The sequence below is a fragment of the Australozyma saopauloensis genome, chromosome 1, assembly GCF_035610405.1.
Source record: "Australozyma saopauloensis chromosome 1, complete sequence".
NCBI lineage: Eukaryota > Fungi > Ascomycota > Pichiomycetes > Serinales > Metschnikowiaceae > Australozyma > Australozyma saopauloensis.
The window spans coordinates 350408-370438 of NC_086131.1; the positions used below are offsets into that span (position 1 = coordinate 350408).

At 44.0% G+C, this 20031-nt stretch overlaps 9 protein-coding genes across 9 annotated transcripts; 4 read left to right on the forward strand and 5 right to left on the reverse strand.

Moving 5' to 3' along the window:
- Positions 1-385: 385 nt before the first annotated feature.
- Positions 386-2392, forward strand: PUMCH_000168 (uncharacterized protein; the record flags this gene model as incomplete). Its single annotated transcript, XM_063019262.1, has 1 exon — positions 386-2392. One exon carries the CDS (start codon positions 386-388, stop codon positions 2390-2392), a length of 2007 nt encoding a protein of 668 aa, XP_062875332.1.
- Positions 2393-3925: 1533 nt separating this feature from the next.
- Positions 3926-5368, reverse strand: PUMCH_000169 (uncharacterized protein; the record flags this gene model as incomplete). The annotated part of the gene is made up of 1 exon (XM_063019263.1): positions 3926-5368. One exon carries the CDS (start codon positions 5366-5368, stop codon positions 3926-3928), a length of 1443 nt encoding a protein of 480 aa, XP_062875333.1.
- Positions 5369-6129: 761 nt separating this feature from the next.
- PUMCH_000170 (uncharacterized protein) lies at positions 6130-7956 on the forward strand (the record flags this gene model as incomplete). The annotated part of the gene is made up of 1 exon (XM_063019264.1): positions 6130-7956. The coding sequence occupies one exon, from the start codon at positions 6130-6132 to the stop codon at positions 7954-7956; it is 1827 nt and encodes a 608-aa protein (XP_062875334.1).
- Positions 7957-8219: 263 nt separating this feature from the next.
- On the forward strand, positions 8220-9014 carry PUMCH_000171 (uncharacterized protein; the record flags this gene model as incomplete). Its single annotated transcript, XM_063019265.1, has 1 exon — positions 8220-9014. One exon carries the CDS (start codon positions 8220-8222, stop codon positions 9012-9014), a length of 795 nt encoding a protein of 264 aa, XP_062875335.1.
- Positions 9015-9220: 206 nt separating this feature from the next.
- PUMCH_000172 (uncharacterized protein) lies at positions 9221-9727 on the reverse strand (the record flags this gene model as incomplete). The annotated part of the gene is made up of 1 exon (XM_063019266.1): positions 9221-9727. One exon carries the CDS (start codon positions 9725-9727, stop codon positions 9221-9223), a length of 507 nt encoding a protein of 168 aa, XP_062875336.1.
- Positions 9728-10208: 481 nt separating this feature from the next.
- PUMCH_000173 (uncharacterized protein) lies at positions 10209-11849 on the reverse strand (the record flags this gene model as incomplete). The annotated part of the gene is made up of 1 exon (XM_063019267.1): positions 10209-11849. One exon carries the CDS (start codon positions 11847-11849, stop codon positions 10209-10211), a length of 1641 nt encoding a protein of 546 aa, XP_062875337.1.
- Positions 11850-12675: 826 nt separating this feature from the next.
- Positions 12676-14649, reverse strand: PUMCH_000174 (uncharacterized protein; the record flags this gene model as incomplete). The annotated part of the gene is made up of 1 exon (XM_063019268.1): positions 12676-14649. The coding sequence occupies one exon, from the start codon at positions 14647-14649 to the stop codon at positions 12676-12678; it is 1974 nt and encodes a 657-aa protein (XP_062875338.1).
- Positions 14650-14878: 229 nt separating this feature from the next.
- Positions 14879-18067, reverse strand: PUMCH_000175 (uncharacterized protein; the record flags this gene model as incomplete). The annotated part of the gene is made up of 1 exon (XM_063019269.1): positions 14879-18067. One exon carries the CDS (start codon positions 18065-18067, stop codon positions 14879-14881), a length of 3189 nt encoding a protein of 1062 aa, XP_062875339.1.
- A 1074-nt stretch (positions 18068-19141) lies between these two features.
- PUMCH_000176 (uncharacterized protein) lies at positions 19142-19873 on the forward strand (the record flags this gene model as incomplete). The annotated part of the gene is made up of 1 exon (XM_063019270.1): positions 19142-19873. One exon carries the CDS (start codon positions 19142-19144, stop codon positions 19871-19873), a length of 732 nt encoding a protein of 243 aa, XP_062875340.1.
- Positions 19874-20031: the final 158 nt, after the last annotated feature.

Sequence of the window (20031 nt, forward strand, 5' to 3'; positions counted from 1 at the left end):
ATTTACTCTGTTTGTTACACCTTGTATTTCTATGTAGCCGTATCAAGTACATACTCAAGTATCTGAGCTGCGTTTTTGCAACAGCATCTAAGCTTCCGAAAATTTCGGTGATGTAAATTTTCACTTTTTTTTCTCGCTTCTTTTGTAATTATTTCTCATCTTTACTCAGAAATGAGTGTCATTATGTCTTATTCTGAATGAACATCAAATTAACTTATCAACAGAGTATAACAAAAAATCAGGAATATATTTGTCGAGCTATCTAAATCACCAGATTCTAAAAAATAAAACGTCTTTTGGTAGTAAATTCAAGTTAAGGGTCCTCTCTGACCGCCGCATACCCTCAATTGACACCCCATACTTTAATTAATCTCAATACCCCAACATGTCTGAAACAGATTCGGAAACGCGCCTGCAAGTCAGCGAAGAAACAATCGAGGAGAAGAATTTCGAGAAAGTTCTTCAGCTGATCCGCGAGGGCGCTGTCGATGCCGCTGAAACAAGCGACTACTTATCGTATTCTACCTTGCTTGATGTTCAACTTTCCGAGCCTTCACGCTACACAATTGATGAGAGGGAAGAGCTTTTGGCACAATTGCTCGAGGCCCTTTCTTCCGACAGCCTGTTAGTTTATGAAATCGGCTGGGATTTGCCCTCACTCCTCATTCCGTTCATCGATTCTGATGACGAGTTCAACACTGCAATTAGAGATATTCCATGCGTCTATAAAGTGCTCAAACTCTTCGAAATGCTTGCAATTCATGGAAATGCGAAAGAGCTTTTCCTTAAGTCGAATGAGTTGTTGGCGTCTGTGGAATTGGAGATCCGTGACATGAAGTGGGAGGCTGCCACCAAAATGTATGAGGTGAAAGTGTACTGTCTCTTCGAGCTTATCATCAGCTGTTTGCGCAGAATACACACTTTATATCCTTCCAGATTCTTGAGTATGACTGTTCTGAGCTTCATCAATGCGTTGTACTTGAATCCGCCTTTCACCATGGAAACCTTCCACTTCTCGTTGAGACGGATGTATGACTTTGCCCGCAACTACAATAAGCCTCCGCTCCCAGAGTCCATTGACGAAGATGAGGAAACATTGAAGAAAATAAACGATGACGAGGAATACTTGCAGAGGAAACTCTTGACTGCCTTTATCACAGAGGGAGTGAACTTGATTTGCAAGCAAGAAACCATTGGTCTTTCAGCAGATTTTTTCAAGGGTCTTCAGGACCAACTGTCCTCGGATATACGATACACAAGTGCTCACACTCTCAAACAGCCGTCTATTGACAGGATTCTTCTGTTGACTGAATCCTTCGATATGGATTTGAGAAAGGCTTTTGTTGACCTCATAAGCACCACTGACTCCTTAATCTCATTCCCAACTGCTTCTACCCCTGATGATGCTTACAGAAACGAGCTTTTTGAAAAGTTAACGGTGGATTTCCAAAAGAACTTCGCAAGCTCCATCCTCGGTGGTGATTCCAACGTTGTCACTGACTCTATCAATGGATGTGCTACCCTTTTCTCATATAAAATTGCGACTACTCAGGACTATGACCTGATCCAGATTTCAATCGAGCAAGCGATGAAATTGGGACTACGCGTCCTTGTGCCTGGCCTCGTGCATAACAGCTTCACGAGGAGAGGGTTACAAGATCTATCCGTTTTTTGGATGTGGCTTGCGATTGAGCAAAAGGGTGGCCAAAAGGCTTTGGAACTTGTGATTGCAACAATTCCTCCGATCATAATCTCCACATACTTACAGTGTTTGATGTTCACATTGGCTACATCGTTCAAGCAATCTTACTTTAGATTTGTTACACTTACTTTGATAACCAGACTCTTTTCTTGTGCCCCTGAGACAATCGCATACAACCTTCTACTTAATTCTCTACAAGAATGTCCGTATGAAAATGTCAAAGCGGCACTTGTGCAAGTTTTGAAGTCTCTTCTCATCAAGGATAGGGTTGAAGAAGATCTTTCTGCGAACATGAGTGCTTTGGGACTCGATAAATCAGATCAAACTTCTGTGCCTCCCCCTTTGCCCTCTCGTGAACCTCCAAAACTGTCAAAGTACATCAACCTCACAGAGACCATGTTCACTGATTTAATTTCTCTAGTTGACACTTATATCGATTCTGCTTTCAAAGAAGATTCTTTGGATTTGAAAGTAACGCCAACATTGCAGGCGTACTTGAATCTATTGATTGTCATTAAGAACAATGAATTTGTAAAGGCTGAAGAAATCCAAAGAATCTGCAAGGAATTGACTGCAAAAATCATCAATGTCGCCCAGAAATGTAAGAATGATCCTCAGCAGGCAAATTCCTACAACATGTCTGGAATGTTAGCTGTTAGTGTAGAGAGGTTGAGTGAAAATAATGTTTAGATAGTTTAATAGTTACATAGTTTAAGATGCGGAAGCAACAGTTCCACAGTCTAATGAATTTTGATATGCAAACCTTACTTCTTGTTCTTTGCAGCATTCTTTCTTGTAGGCCCGGTGGCTCTGTCGTCGACTAGAGGACCCCAATACACAAAGAATCCTTCTTTTGTCGTTGTAATTTCTTCTTCCCATTGGAGCTCGGTATCATCAATAAAAGGGTCGTCGCAATCATACTTTCCGACTTTTCTGTTCACCTTCGGCTCCTTCTTTTTCTTTTTCTCCTTAGTAGGTTCGTCTTTCTTCTTTCCAACGGCGGCTTTATCATCAATAGCGGCGGGCTCTTCTTCCTCATCTTCTTCGCCATCGTCCTCATCCTCGAGCATTTCATCTAACAAATCAATTGCGGATTTGGAATTTGGATGCATGGCATTCCAGCCATACTTTTCCTCGGCCATCTTCATGACATGTACTACGACCTCTGCCTGTCCCGGCTTTGGGTCTTTGGGATCTAGAAGAGGAATATCTAGCACTATGACCGGGAGTACAGAGTCGCGTTTATCTTGATCGTCGTCGTCCCTCCCCATGAGCCTGAGGTTACCTTCTCCAGCTTCTAAGATTGTGGGATCTCCCACTGAGGGCGACGCCTGTGCCCACTTTCTTTTCTCAACTGTCATTGTGGCATGGACACCCGGTTTCTCCAAGAGATTTGGCGTTAATTCGGGTGTCTTCTTTTTTGCGTTCGTTTTCTTCTGGTCGGCAGTGGCCTTAGCTTCAGCTGCCTTGAGCTCGGCTTTTGTAGGCTTCTTGGCGCTTTCTGTCTTTGCTTTTTTGCTAGTACCATCTGTCTTGGGTCCCCTTCGTTTCTTCTCAGGAGGGGCGGGGACTGAGGTATCTCCGGGGTTGTCATCTGTATTTATTATTGAAGTGATTGATGCTCTCGTCGATTTTGGCACCTTCGCGGCGAGTTTTGGAGCAGCTTTCTTCGCGCCAGCCCGGAAATTCGTTTGAAAACTCTTCAATTGGTCCAGCAATTGACCTGAGTGGGGGTTAGTTGGCGGTCTGCCCCTTCTGGCTGGAGCTATTGCCCGAGGGGCAGCTTTGGCTGAAGATTCCATTGGTAGAGGCGATGAAGGAGCTGGACTCGACACAGCAGTTGCATCGACTGAAGTTTGGTACTGTGATACGAGGCTCTGGGTCAGTGTTGACACCTCTTGGTTTGTGGGGGCAGGCTGATCTTCGTCCATTTGTTCTTTGCCGTTACTATCTAATAGTAATGATATAGGTACATTTCCTTGCGCCATTATTGATAGGTGAAAACGGCGGATAGATGTTTTTCCGGTGTGGGCGCGATCACAGTCGAGATTGTTTATTTATTAAAAAGTGTGAGTGTAGGTGTAATCAGATAAGTGTATGAGTATTTAGGTCTGAACAGAGGTGCGGATCATAGAAAAAAAAGAATTTCCGATAAGTATAGATAAAAAAGAAAATTGAAGTTCTGTCGTTTCATGCATTTAATATTCATTATATCTTGTAAGTTCATGCTCTGTCTAATTGTACAACGTTGGAATGGAGACCAAGCTTACTCAAAGTCAAGCAAGTATCACTTCCGTAGCCTTCTAGAGAATTCATAGAGAGATCACCATTCCAGTAATCAGCATATACCTTACACATAGGCAAGCCAAGGCCCAATTTGAACTTGTATGGCCTGGTGATCAACAGCTCGAGAGTGGACTTCTTAGTAAGGGTAGATATCTTGTTAATGTCTCCAACGGATGTGAGACCTAGACCATTCAGTTGTGTTTCGACAATCGATGAGCCCGCAGAGGTCACTTGGAGGTTTGAATACAATTGGAGACCAGGGATACGGTGGAAGTTTGCGAGAGACTCTCTTGCTAACTCGGGAGACTTTCCAAACGACCAAATAGATTTAAGTTTGCTGTGTGCGATTCCACCACCTTTATCGGAGATTCTAAACATGACGTTTTTCTTCGAGTCGATTATTGTGATCTTCACGGGCGGAAGCTTGTGCTTGTTATGTCCATGAGTTTTGATAGTGGCCTCGAAAGAGTTTCTCAAAATCTCTCCAAAAAGATAATGAAGGTGAGGTACCATAAATGGGAAAGTTGCGTTTTTATCGCCCTCAATTATGAGATCAGGCATGAGCTCGGGGTGAGGGAAATACTCAGCCATGGAAGCAGCAATGAATTTGCCTACGATTCCGAAGTGTTCCTCAGCATTACAACTTTGGAAAATCTCACCAATGTAGTCAGGTGGGTTTTCTTGCTTAGGTGATTTTTTGTGGATCTCAGTGAGTGACAAATGTTCTTCTACAATGACTCTTCTACTAATACGAGAACGGAGCATGGAACTCATGAATGCATCAAGATCCTCCTGCTGAAGATTGTTGAAAATGGTTGATTCCAACGCACCCATCATCAAATGGGATAAGTTGAAAACATGCTGATCTAGAATGGCGCTGATGACGGTACAAAACTCTTCGTTTTCACCAAGAGTATTGATCGTGGGTATCTTGCGGAAAGCATTGAACAGGTGATAGTAACTTTCATAAATCTGTGCCAAATGGAAATTATTGACTACACCAAAAGGAAGCGTTTGTAAGTCTCTGATTCTCATTGCCAATCTGATTGGAAGCTCGAGACGTACAAAGTTGGCAGACGCTAAAACCTTCTGTTTGGTGAGTTGCCGACCGTAGCCGGCCAACTGACGCAAAGAGACAGGATGCGGCAGTTTCTGCGAATATTGCAATAGTACCTCATTTTGGTAGAAATGCTGTGGGGTCAAGATGTTGGAGAAGGACGGATAAGCGCCTAGATCATGGATGTGCTTGGTGATGTTCTCTTTGCTGACTAGCGAGAGAAAATCATCATCTATGTATGAATGGGATGTTATGGGCGAAGAGAATTTGGGCAGCGAGTATTTTCGGCACTGCCCAGTGAATCTGAGGCCAACTCTGGTCATTAGATAAAGAGTAGGTGATAGTGCATAGTGGTTGAGTGAGTCGGAGAAAGCAACAAGTATCCAGTGTAAATGGTGCCAATTCAGAAAAGTGATTTCTAGCAAATGACAGAATGTGAATATTAAAAGCGGAAATTTGTTGAAACTACTAATTGTTGTTTCTTTGTGTATTAGAACCCTCTGATGTTCGAAGTAAACCTTGATACAAGTCCAATCCGATTGATCACCACTTCTTAGTCGTAGATCAAGTAAAATACAAAACTAGGCTCGTGTGACAAAAATTAAAATTGGCCCTTCATAACAAGCAACAAGAAGTCATATGAGATGTTCATCCTACCCTGTGGTCGAAAGGGCCAGTTTCGTTGCCTTGACAAAAGAAAGGTGTAGATTGCTTGTCCGGGCACTAATTTGTTTCGAATTTCATTCTAACAATTTCATTGACGAATTGCTTGTTTCACCTAATTAGTAGAATTCTTGAGCTTGGTGTGGAACTCTACATTCACCAATCAGTATCCAAGTGAATTTGTCAACACAAAAAATCTGCAAAGTTTATTTTTCAAGATATATATTATTCGTCTAAAATAAATGTTGAGTAATTTCTACAATCTACCGATTGTGATCTACACCAGCCTCGTACGTCATCTGACCCCTGGTTCCTACTTTAGCCAGCCACCTGTGTTTATATTTGAAAAGTAGAATCCTATCACCAACAATTCCCACAAATTTCACAAAACAAATAAGCGAGGACATACACAGCAATTCTAATGAATGTTTCACGCAACGCTTATTTTTCCTCAGAATATCTAGAAGACTTAAAACGGTCGCCTAAGTCATACAATTCAAATGGAACAAATCGATCCACATACAGATCGAGACAAAATTCTCCAAGAACAAATTATACCAGGCCTTCGCCACGATCCACGGATTCAGTTGTAGATAAAATTGACGGCATCGAGAATCCAGATGATTTGATGGAGGAGATCACTCCTGCTGAACTTAATTATCTATCACAACGAGCACCGGCTAGAGAACAAAGGCGACTGGTCGGTTACTACGACTATTATAGACCTCGGGATGGACTGAGAAGTCCTGTTAAAGGTGCACTGGCGCTGAACTACACAAGAAGAAACCATGTAATACCAGGTACAATGGAAGATACCGAGTCCCACGAAGCCATGCCAGGCCGTGGGGATTTTTCTGGCTACTACATTGATCAAAAAAGGAAGTATGATGCAGCAAAAGAGGTCAAGCCGGCTTTTTATACCCATAAAACTTTCAAAGATGTCTTCAAGACGGATGCCGAAGAACGCCTCAATCCCATGGACGTCGTGTTTGAGGATCCAGCGAAAAAGAGAGAACAGAATGATCGCAGAGTTTTATCCAAGGCATTGAAGAAAGTCTCAAAAACAGTGGGCTACGATGACTATGCGTCATATGACTATTTTGAACAGTCAAAAAAACGGGAAGCCATGAAATCAAGTCTGCCTTTTGTTGACGGAAATGAGCCTGTAAAAACGAGTGCATTGGAGAAACTAAAGGCAAAGAAGATTTTCGGATCGAAGAAAAGTGACCTGAAAGAAGCGGAGGATATCAATACCACAGCGCTGTATGAAGAGCATGATGAATCAATTGTACAACTGAGTACACTTCCGTACCCAACTCCGTACCCAACTCCATATCCAACTGAAAAATCATCCCGAATCAGATGGAAATTTTTAAAGAAGCAAAAGCAAACTGAAGAAGCCGCAGAATCTGCAGACGAAGATGTTGGTAACAAATCTGAGGAAGAATCTGAGGTCCTTGATGAACCTATTTCCGAAGTTACCGAAGATCTAGAGCCAACCATTTCTCCAGTAGTCGAGCCTCTAGGCCCTAAAGAGCATTTTCTGCCTTTGTGGAACACTCTCCTTTCATGGGTTGTGTATGAGAGGCTACAAGAAGAATCCTCAAATTCTGAGCCTAATATCAATAAAATTGAGGAGCTCAAAGAGATTGACTCGACACACAACTATGGTGATGAAGATGGACTCGCAGTTCAAAAGTTTTCGGCCAAGTCTCTTCTCAAAGCTAAGAAGTATAAAGATGCACTTCGGAAATGGAATCACCCTGCATCGAATTTCCTTACCCCTTCTTCAAAATTCTCTGAAAAGAAGAGAAGAGTCAGTGGCGATACAAGCAACACAGATGCTTTCCTGGAGTTCGAAGTGGAGTTTGACGACGAACTTGCGGAAGAGCTTGTATTCAATCCCGAAACAGGTCAATTGGAGGCTGTTGCAGGATCCAAGACCCTTTCTAGTCCATTAACACGGTCCATGGATGTGCTGAACGCCGGGAATGCGTCTGTAACTGTGATATCCAGCGTGAACAAACTTATCAAGAACATAAGGATCATGCAAATTTTGTTTGCTCCCATTGATGTTATTGCTGAGAATTTCCCTCGTCTTCAAACGCTTGTCATAATCGTCGAGCTCATAATCTTCATTTGGATCCTCTACGAGCTATCGCTACTAATAGATGCGCTTTGTATGGCAGTTAAAGCTGTATGTGCGCCCATGATTGCAGTCGGGAAATTCATGAATAGAATTATGTGATCCTGTGAGGATCGATTTATAAAATATGCCTAGAGATGCCTCAGAGGCACTCTGCCATTTGTGTAATAGTGTAAGTGTTAGATGTACAATAGATAGAATATTAGAATAAAATCGGAAAATGAAATCAACAATATCGTAAGAAAAGCTTTTTTTTGAGTATCTTAAAAATTCTCTGCCCCAACATATTTCATGTGTAACTAAATTAGTGCCTACATCTCAGGTCCAACAACGCTTGTGCAACACCAACTAGCATTTCACAGACTATGCTCCGTCTCAATAGAACCAACCCTAGCAAGGTCGTTAGGGCTTTTCAAACGCACAGAGTATTCTCTCATAGCGCGAAGCTTCTGAATATTCCACAAACCCCAGAAAAAGATGGCAAGAAGTTGTCTCCTCAAGAGGCCAAGGTCGAGGCAGCCAAGCTCGCCATGAAATCACTCAAAGACATGGGCTCGCTCTTTTCGTCGGGAAACGATGATGCTGTGCAACCTATCGATACCGCTCCAGTGTTTGAGCTGCCGGTTCTTTTCGGTGGGCTCAGTTTACTTCACCAGGGTCAGGTATTGGAAGAGCTCCAACAGAAATTCGACGGGAAGTGGACCAAATTGACAGAGCAGGAGAAAAAACTAGCGTACTACATCTACTACGGTAACTGGGGCCCAAGAGAGAAATTTGAGAACTGGAAGGACGACAGCGCTCCTCTCGATTTGCCTTTCACAGTGCCATCTCAAATTCGTACAAGTAAGCCTGCTGTGAAAGATCAGATCAAGAAGCTTGAGCCCGTAATCCTTGGAGAGACAGAAGTTAGAAAAGAGCAGTTCGACACATCCAAGATGGACCCTGTCACTAAGACCTTCATCTACCTCACCATATTCGTAGCTTTATTTGCCATTTCGCGCGACAAAAACACTGGCGAAGCAGGAAAACCAAAGGAGATTATAGTGGAGGACTTGTACATGAAGAAAAAGTTGGAACAAGAGGAGCTTGCAAAGAAGGCAGCAGAGGAGGCGGCCGCTAGAGAGAACAAACGCCACTGGTACTATCTCTGGTTGAAGTAAGCAAAATCATGTACATATCTATTCTTCCAGATCGCCTCAGGCCAAATTTCAGACGTTATTTCCATCATGTATATAATCCACTTAGCGTATGTGTATGTGTCAATGCCGTGATGCAACTACTAATACAATAAAAGACTGAATGGGATTATCACTACAATGTTTCATTAGGACTCTTTATTATCGCAATACTGGCGGGGTGTGAGCCATCACTCATCATCGTCTTCCTCGTCTTCTCCATCCTCATCCTCGTCACTGTCATCCTCGTTCCAGCTGTTTTCTACTGTCTCACGTACACGCTTGACGTACTGGGAACGGTGGTCTTTGTACAAATTGGCAGCCTCCACGTTGGCAGGAGATGAGATATTGGGATCGTTCAAAAGCGACTGGATCGAGGTCAAAATACTGGACACATCATACGTTGGCGACCATCTGTTCTGCAAAATATCTAGACACAACTCGCCGGTGGCATATACGTTGGGATGGAACATTGTGCTCAAAAACTTCACCAGTGGCGGTTTGTTCGGATACTGTTCGTCGAATTGCATGGCCAAGCGGAACGTTCCGTCCTCAAACGGCGTATCGGCTGGCCCTATAATAACGGCGTTCCAATACATCACATTGTCAGGAACAGGCGAGGCCGAAACGCCACTTGGGGCATCCAGCTGGATTCTCTTGAAGTCTCTCATGAGTCTTCTTTTGGCAGGAGTGGACATGGCTGAGGGGGTTGTTGTTGTGTGCGCGTTGTGTGCTGGTTTACAGGGAAGGGAGAGACTATGAGTGGACAGAAAATCCAGTTAAAGAAAAGGCGGTGGTGGGAGTAGTGGCAGGTTGATTTGTAAGACCAAGAATCTATTGTTCGCAGTGAATCAGTGGGTGGTGTGTGCAGTATTGTCTGTTGAGTGCCACAATATGGGGTAATCGCCATAGAAATCGCGGACCAAGAAACGGCCGATCCCATTCTATTATGATAGCCGCGAAAATATGGGACGGGTGTAGCATTTTAGTTGTTGTCGTATTTTAAAGCTTTAAATTTATTGCACTGCATGTGCCTTGGTAAAAACAAAAATAGTCGTCACCTGTCGTGTGACTGATCAGTTGTAAAGGGATATATATGAATGTATGCAAACACTCCCGACTAGAATGACACCATCATCTATCGATTCGCGTCCACTGCCTTCATTAGAATAGGGGAAGTTACTCTCTGCCGTAGATTCCAGACACCATGTGCTTAATCTCTTCGACAAAGTCCTCTGCCTTCTCCTCCAACTTCTCCATGAGGTCAGTGACCTCAGCATCGATCTCAAACTCGGACTCGGAATCAAAGTTTGAGGAAGAGCTGGCCCAGAAGTCAGTCAAGTTGCCTGCACCGTTGAATGCCAAAAGGTTTGGAGTACCATCGCTTGGAATGTCAGACAACAAACCCTTGGAAGCAAAACTCACCAAGTTCTTCTTCAATTGAGCTGGAGTAACACCCTTACCGGCGGCAAAGAACTCAGAGCCAGAACCTGGTTGCAAAGAGACATAGTAGGACAACAAACCACAAATGTGTGGAGAGGCCATAGAGGTTCCACTCAAGGTGGCGGTGGCGGTTTCGGATCCGATGTAGGTACTGAGGATATTGAGACCTGGAGCCCAGATGTCAACCGTCTTACCATAGTTGGAGAAGTACGCCTTGGCATCCGCAATGGTAGAAGCACCAACAGTGACGGCCAACTCAGCAGATGCTGGAGAGGTGTTACCAGCATCCTGGTTCTCGTTACCTGCAGCAACAGCAAAGTGGATACCACCAGCTACTGCAGCGTTAACAGCCTTGTCAAGGGTAGGAGACTTACCACCACCCAAGGACAAGTTGGCAGTAGAGCCTTTGAAGCCCTTTGCTGCAGCACTGATGGCCTTCTTGTGCGAGGTGAGCACAAAGTTGACACCCTTGACGACGTCAAGCATGGAACCGGAACCGTTGGACTTCAAGACCTTGACACCGACCACATTGGCCTTCTTGGCCACACCGTAGTCCTTCGATGCGATTGTGCCAGCACAATGGGTACCGTGACCGTTGCCGTCAACGTCAGCGTCATCAGTTGGAATGGTAGCACCCCATTTGGCTCTACCCTCAAATTGCTTGTGTTTGATGTAGACACCAGTGTCAACCACATAAGCGGTAACACCGTCACCACCCTCGTCGTCGTAAACGTACTTGCTGAAAGTACCTAAAGAGAGGGATGGGCGGTGCGAGATTCTTGCCAAACCCCATGGAGCACCGTTCTGAACGGTGTTCTCGTTGGCACGGACGACCGAGTCGATCTCAACGTAGTCGACAGATGGGTCACGGCGGATCCAGTCAAGGGTAGAGTCCAAGAAGTATCCAGCGTAACCTTGGAGATTGCCGATCTCGAATTTGTCAAAGATACCATCCTTACCGTTGTTCTCAGCGACGGAGGCAAAGTATGGGTCGGATGGGCTGGCCAGAGACACGTCCTCGGCATGCTTGCTGGCAACAAAAAGCTGGTGGAAGTCAATGGTCTCCTTGGGCACATTCTCCTTGAACACAACCATGTATTTGTGTGCAATGGTGTCGGCCTGGTTGTCCATCAATGGAGCAAGGGTGTCGGAGCCAGCCAACATTTGCTCATACTCGGCAATAGTGGAGATGGCAGAAGAAAGAGCGTCACCAGCATGGTGAATGGCCTCCTGGATGCCGTTCTTCAACTCAGCAAGAGCATTGTTCTTGTCTTGAGTCTTGAACACATCAATGACGTCGCCGACATTTGGAATGACCATGGCATTGGCGGTGAGAGCAGCCAAAATGGAGAGGGCTACTGGGTGAGAAAGCAACATGGTGAAGTGTTGGGGATAGGTTTAGAAGAGGTTTTACTTTTAGCTAGATTTGTGATACGGATGGTTTGATTATCTGAGATCGTGTTGAGCTGTGGATGTTGTTGCGGGTGTGGGTTTTTTATAATGTTATCTGTGGTGAGCGGATAACAAAATGTGGGAGGTGAGAGAATGGGGGCGATAAGAGGCGGTGATATATATAGTGGCGTCGTGTGTGCAGTGCCGCGGACTATGTGGCTGGCACCATTGAGATTTACCCGTAAGTACCTATGTGTGGGTGAGCGAGAAAGGGAGTATGCATGCAGGACGGCTGAAGGGAAACATTTGTTCAGCAATTGAGATGAAGAATTCTCCAGAGACTTAGTAAATGAAGGAGAAAATGCATTATAGATCTTCGGCGATTATTGCATGTCTTCTTTTATCTTTTTCTCTCGTTTCTTCTTGTCTGAAATGGTATCTGCGAGTGGATGTTGAGCCTCGCATATGTCATACTATCCACAGTAGGGCTTGTGGGGAGGACCCCTAATGCCAGTCATTTCTAGGAATAGACACCGCTGATATATCACCTGGAAATGTTTGGGAAATAAAATTCCATTGTGGCCGCATTTGCTTTCTTTTCCTATGGGGCTCGGGAAATGACTCCCGTCATTATTCGTAATCTGCTCGTTATCTGCTGTTTGTTGGACTGGTCCAATTGTGGCTGCAGGACTTATCAGAAGCCACTGGCATTGTACAGGTAACCGTTGGAAGGGGTGGTTCTTATCGTCAATCAGCATTGGTTATCGGCGCCTCATTTAAATAGAAGTTGCAAGGCAGTTTATAATTGGGTCTACGCAGTCTCGATCAAGTACTGTCTTGCACCTTCTACACCTTTGGCAGATAAGGCCAAGTAGATCGAGGACTCGGGAAACCGAGCTTCGGCTATCAAATCTTGTAGAATACCCTTCTTGCGATGCACGCTCTCATTCACACAGAACCAGAATTCATTGCTGCCTGATTCAGACCGAGCAGAATTGATTGGCATGACTGGCTGGTAGATCTTGCGCAAGAGGTCTCCCTGGATGTGGCTGAAGGCTCTTTTCATATCGAGCTTAGTGCCTCCAGTAGCACATTCCTTGTTATCACACCACGGCTGTCCACAGCCCTTTGTGAGCTGGATAATGTACCTTCTCTCGATACGGCTTTGCAACTTCGAATGATTTTGGTCGTGGACGGTGCTGTAGAGCGGACCATAGCATGTGTCGCAGAGCTGAAGAGTGTTTTTCGTCTCTGAATTGTCGCCAGCTAGGTTCACGCAGTTGACGTTACTGCAATGCAGCACAAGACTTGAGCTCTTGATCGGATTATCAATGGAGTGAAGTTGCATGTGCGTTTTGATGTCCTTGTTTCGAACACTCTTCTTACATTTGAAACATTCAACCGTCTTATTACCACACTCGCTTTCATGATGAGTCAAGTTGTTGAATCGGTCCTCATACGTTGCCTCCCCTTGCGGTACAACTAAATGGCAGAATTTGCACTCATGCAACTTCGCTGGGCATTCGACACCCTTATGTTTTTCGACCAAATCCACGTATGTTTCGAAATGATCGTCACTATCACAAGCATTACATTTGTAGGGACCACTGTGAAAGAATTTCTCATGCTTGAACCTCAGTAACGTAGAATCTCCTACAAATTGACACGATCCACAATGCCAGTGCAGAGAAGGTATTTCCCTGTCAAAAACCTCTCCACAAGAACACTTTTTGATGTTACGGAGGCAGTAGGCCTCATGTAATGGATAGTTTTTCTCTTGAATTTGTTTGCCACAGTTTTGACATAGTATGCTGTCTTCTAGTGAATCCTGTAGTATTAGGGCCCCCTCGTCCTCGGCAACTGGTCTAAGTTGCAAAGTGATCGAGGCGGCATGGTCCCACGCAAATGGGACAACATACAAGTAGACGGGATCGGTATCGTCTGCCTTCAACAAGCAATTTTGGATGATGTCACTTTTTAATTCTATTGTGATAGCCTTGGTGGCTTGAGTGTCAGCTTTTGATGAGAGTGAACACTTCATGAAGTTTTCGAGCGTCAAGAATTTGTCTACTCCGCATATAAGCTCAACATTAGGTGAGTCATCTGCGCATTCAATAGATATAGTGAAATCGTTCTTCTGCTTTCGTAGATCAATACTGTAGATATGTTGAATGGCGACTTGGTTGAAAGGCTCTAAGGTCATTTGAGTATCAGTCTCAAGAGCAGGAACATTCTCCAAAATATTGAGATTCGCACCTTGCTCAAGTTGTTGTGCTGCCATAATGTCGTTTAAGGGCACTACATCCAAGACGACATTTGTCTCTACTACCACAACGGCGTCAGCGTTGCAATCTTCCACAAGAAGCTCCACGGTCTTGCCAGCAAGGGCATCTGCATAGTAGAATGTTTGATTCTTGCTCAAAACTGTATATTTCGTGCTTAGGAATGACTCCAAGTAGTACTTCCAATTCGTTATGTGTGAGTAGAATTGGAAGGGCTTTATCTTCAAAAAAGTGCTTTTGGGTAGATCGGCCAAATGGATCTGGACATTGTCACTCTGAAGTTGATCGTAAACATCTCTTGGGACAATCACAGTGTCCTCTGGTGCAGTAAACTCCTTCACTCCAACGTACACACTTTTGACACCGACTAATTGTAGAACGAGCGGGTGTGGAAGCTCGGAATTTTGATCTAGAACCAGCTTAAGTATTGACGGTGGCAAGATGCATTTGTCGGAATGCTGGGGGAGCTGGTCTGAGCTTTGGACTATGAATGAGCCACTCATGATTTGTGTTTTAGTAAGATACTATGGTCACTCGTACATGGGATAGAGATAAGCATTTTCGAAAGAAAAAAAAATTACGGATGCTGATTTCAGTCTCTCTGTTGTTTTAATCGTAATTGACTTACAATATATTCTCTATCTATCATACATGGTCTGAATGATTCCGCGGGTTTCAATGTGTTGCGAGAGGAGTCAAACAGCAAGAATTCCTTGACTTTTTACCATTTTCTTAGTCTCGTTCTTCGTCGCTATCTTCTTCACTGTCTTCCTCGCTATCTTCTTCGCTATCTTCCTCGCTATCATCCTCACTGCATGTTTCATCCTCTTCGTCATGAGAACAGTCCTCATCTGAGCAACACCCTCCATGAAATTCTCCATCCTCGGCACCAACGGAGTTGATTTCTTCATAAGACACTTTATAGCCTTGTTTCTCGAGGAATTCAGAAAATTCTCCACCTTTAGAAGTAGGCACACAAGCGAAAACAAGAGAGCTCTTTGCTGAGAACAATGGAAGGAAGAACTTCTTCATAATGTAGATCATATCCTCGCTTGTATACGAGTTCAATTTTGACAAGAAGTACTTCAAGTAGTCGGACCCACGCTTTTTGAATAGGTGGTCGGTGATCTTGTTGATGGCGGCGTCGTATGTGTTAGACTCGCTGTTAGCAATTTCATTCACAATGGCAGCGACAGAGTTTTCCAAACTCACTTGATCAATAGCCACTTCACCGGCAACAAGCTTAGATATGATGTCTTTACCAGTCACCCATGCTTGTTCAGCATCAGCTCCTCGGTAGATGGTAAAAGACAAGTAACCCGACTCGATCAAACGCCTGATGTTGGCACCATAGGCCAAACCTGTTCCTCTAATACCTCTCCAGAAAGGGCCTTCAACGCCTCCCAAATACTCGCTGGCCAATGCGATCTTGAAAATATCCTCATCCAAATAGTTGGTAGGAATTGGAGTTAAGGAAATGAGATGTGTTGTTTCGCCAACAGGGGATCCCACAAGGAAAGCTTTGTCCGCACATTCTTTTCCTGTAGTGGTTGCAAATTCAAAGGCACGTGGGAACTTGTCAAAGATAATGCTGTCTCCCAGCTCAGACAACTCATTGTAAAAGGATTTCCAGTTGGACACTGGATTCTTCAATTGCGAACAGCCTCCAACAACGAAAATTTTCATATTAGAGGTTTTGAAGAGATGGCTGCGCAATTCTTCGAGATCGGAGGCAATTTCAGCAAAGTTCCCATCGTTGATCTTTTGAAGGAGTGCCTTGTAGAATTCTTCGGTGTTGATACAATCCTGTGCTTTACGTAAGGACAGATCGCTGAACACAGTTCTGTATTGTAAAGAGTACATCATCAATTCTTCATTTCTCTTTTTGTCTGGGAGAGAATTGATGATTTTCTCTACAATGATTTTGACTCTAGTTTCATCAAATACAGAATGCTTCATCACATTGATCAACCATTCAATGGCTTTCTCAAATTTGGAGATTTCGAATTTGATCTTAATGCTTGGGAGCTCAACAAATTGGTTCTCAAACCCATTATCGAAGTGAAACTCAATCAAGTCGTCATTGAGTCCCGAGATTACATCTTCAAATGGTATTAAGTTGCCATTCAGGAGCTTAATTGGCAACGTGAAAATCTCCTCCATGATGTTAAAATATTGGAGCAAGTGTGGTCTGAGTGGAGTTGTAGTCATCAAAATATGCACGGACACGAATTGAGATTTGTAGTCCTCGAAATGAATGTTTAAAGGAACACTCGAATCTTTAGCAATGAGATCATAAAACGATCCATTTTCCTTGTATTCTCCAAGTGCCTCCTTGTTGGATCCACCTCTGTAGGAATCTGTGTGAATGAATTGGATCTTCGAAGGGTCGGGTTTGCCAAATTTGGTAATGACTTCATCCGGAATTGCAGCATCGTTTTTTGATTGTGCATCAGAGAGGAGTTTTTTCTTCTCTTCAAGTCCATCTTGTCCTAGATCTGTTTTGATTTTCTTTGAGCGGTCTTTACTTTCACGCTTAACGGATTTGTTCAACAGAACAGAGGGCTTACCAAGGATTGTGGCCGAGTGATTGTCAACGAAATACTCCAGAATGAGGCTACACCATTGTTCTGAAGACCAATGTTTCAAAGCCTCAAATTCTTTGAGGTCCTTGGTCCAGTTTGCCAAGTCAGAGCCGTCCGGCTTTCCATAGATGAATTCCAGAATTGCGACATTCGAGAAAGTCGAAGGATCCTTCTCAGTGTTGGCAATGAATTTGAGAGTTTGCTGCGAGACAATTTGTTGCATGTACTTCAAATCGAAGTTCTTGGTGTCCGTCTGATCTTTAAGAAGTTGTTTAATTTTGGTGTCAACCTCGTGCAAGTTAGGAGTGGGTACGCCACTGATGGTCAAGTTGAGACCCGTGCGAACAAAGTCATCGGTACCATAGCCAATATCCGTGGCCAAAGAATTTTCGATCTCTACTAAGTTCTTGTTAAGGAGCGAGATGGGAGAGTCACTCAAATAGGTTCCTACCATGTCCACAGCAAGGTTCTCAAGGACCTTGTCACCTTCAGGACCAATCCAACCAATGATGACCTCACCCATACTCTCATCTTCGTCTGGGAACTCAACAGTCTTGACAATAGTCTCTTTGAGTGGCAAGTCGTGTGGCGAATCGAGAAATGGACGTTTGTTGGGAATCGCCGGCAAGCTTTCGAGCCTGTCGTCAAACTGAGACATGATTTCAAGAAGCTCTTCTTCTTCAACAGAACCAGTAACGACAACACAGAGGTTGTCTGGACGGTACATTGACTTGTGGAAGTCTCTAATCTGTACGTTTGTCAATTTACGCAATTCGGACATGAGTCCGCCCGTCTCGGAGGAGTATCCAGACTTCTCGCCATATAAAGTTTTCATCAAGCTCATGTACGTGATGAACCAAGCTTGAGATTCGATACCCTGCATTTCGGAGAAGACGACACCCTTTTCCTTACCTTTTCCATCGATATGATACACTTCGGTCAAGCAGGCCTCGTCAGTAATAGTTGGATGGAACAAATGATCTAAATAGACGGGCAAAAGGGTCTTAAAGCCTTCCCATCCAGCAGTAGTTAAGGTATACACGGTCTGATCCACGCTTGTCCAAGCATTCGTAGAAGAAAAAAAGCGATTGCCCAAACTATCCAAAAAGCCCTTGTAAGGGTAGTCTTTGGATCCCATGAAAACCAAATGCTCTAACGTGTGTGGGGAGCCTGAATCATTTTCGATCTCTGTTGCCACAGCGAAGTAGCCATTGACGATGGGCGACGGCTGGTTTATATATGTGAGCTGTAGCCCTGTTCTAGACGAGCGCCATTTACAGATTCTTGCTGGCGCATATTCCACATCGAAGGCCGTTTGGCGAACAAATTTACTCATGATGAGAAGGTACAATTTCCTTGGGTGCGAATAGTACTACTACATAAGGCTAGGGCAGACAAAATGAACGAGGGGTTGAGGAAATGGAGGAAAAAGTGAAGCGAAGAGACAGATGCGGCCTATTGAATCTATTTGAAATTTTTGCACTCTCTTGTTTTAGAGGTTTTTCCAAATATATGGCATTTCTCTGGTCAATGGATCGGAAAGCATGAGTGAAAGTGTACTGTTAGACATGGTTGCACAGAAAATACAACAGCGATTGAGTATGGATACATTTAAAGCAAAAAAAGCCATTCTTTTCAATTTTGACTGGTCTTTCGAGCCCTACAAAAATGAACCACCACTCGATGTAAGATTTGAGAGATGCCGCTCGCGTACTAAATATAGCCCTGCCAGCCGTACGCGAGGTCCATCACAGATCCAGATTCTTTTATACATATTCAGGTGAAAAATCTAGGGTCAAGAATTGTTGAGTGCTGAATCCTATCTACAAAAATATTCTTGGTGGGAGGCTTGGTTCGTGTTCTTGGCGCCTACTCTCCCTATATAACCTTTTTTTGCAATCCGTAGAACCCATCTTCAATGTGAAGAACACTACCGAAAAACAGGACTATCCAATGATCCTTAAAATTCACATTCGAACAACTAAAAGATAATACCATTTCAATGCTTTTCCTCTAAAACTCTGTCTCCAATTCTAGACCCTTTTGTTTCCAAATATACTGTGCCTGTGTTCCCTGCGCACTGCACACAGACCCGCAATACCTATCTCAATCCACGACTTCCTAAAAAGTCTCCTGGTTTTTAAACCGTAGTATCAATACTGGAAGAAGTCATCGACTACCCTGGTAGCTGCTTTTATCCTTCACATATCTTATCCAGAACACATTCTATCACGCGTTTGTTATACCCCAGTCCGCGTTCACTTTTCCTTATATTCTAGGTGTGTTCCTATTTCGTTCTTTGCAACATACACAGAACTTGCGTTTCAACAACTGCCTGATCATCACATACACATAGACAGTTTTTTGTTCTCACCACCCATACAAATACTTCTTGCACACATACTCTGACATGTTGTCTTTCCTCCATTTCCTCCCCTTTCTCGCCATTCTAAATGGTGTTTTGGCTGACCCAAGCATGGCTGAGTTGGAAGGTACCTGGACTTCCAAATCGAACACCGTCTTCACCGGCCCGGGCTTCTACGACCCGGTTGATGAGCTCTTGATCGAGCCTGCCTTGCCAGGAATCTCCTACTCTTTCACAGCCGATGGACACTATGAAGAGGCAATGTACAGAGTGAAATCCAACCCTCAGAACCACTCGTGTCCTATTGCATCTATTACATACCAACATGGTACTTATCAGCTCTTGGCCAACGGAAGTTTGGTCCTCACACCGATCGCTGTCGACGGAAGACAACTTTTGAGTGATCCATGTAACATTAGCCCTAACCACGCTCAATACCAAAGGTACGTGCAACCCACTTGGTTCAAGACCTACCAGGTGATGGTGTCGCCATACTATGGTAGAATGATGCTCCAGATTTACCAGTTCGATGGCTCTATGATGCAGCCCTTGTACTTGGCTTACAAGCCTCCAATGATGTTGCCTACCAACGCCTTGAATCCAACGGATAAGTCCAGTGAAACTTCTTCCTCTTTGAGCAAAAGAATGAAGAGATCTTTGGAGAATCAATACAGAACCAATGCCGTGAGAGACTACTCCAATCCGCTTTTTGATTTGATTTGGTGGGGTGCCGTCGGTTGTTTGGGTTTGGGCTCTGCTGTGTACATTATTCGCTAAATTTTTAGGATGCTGAGGCTCCTGTTTTGTCACGTTGCAATGGTATTCATCGTGAGTGAACAATTGTGTATCAATACAATGAGGGCGCTTTTCCAACTTGCAATGGAACAGCGCATCAAATAAAAGAAATTCTGCAATCGCTGCTTCTGCCAAATCCG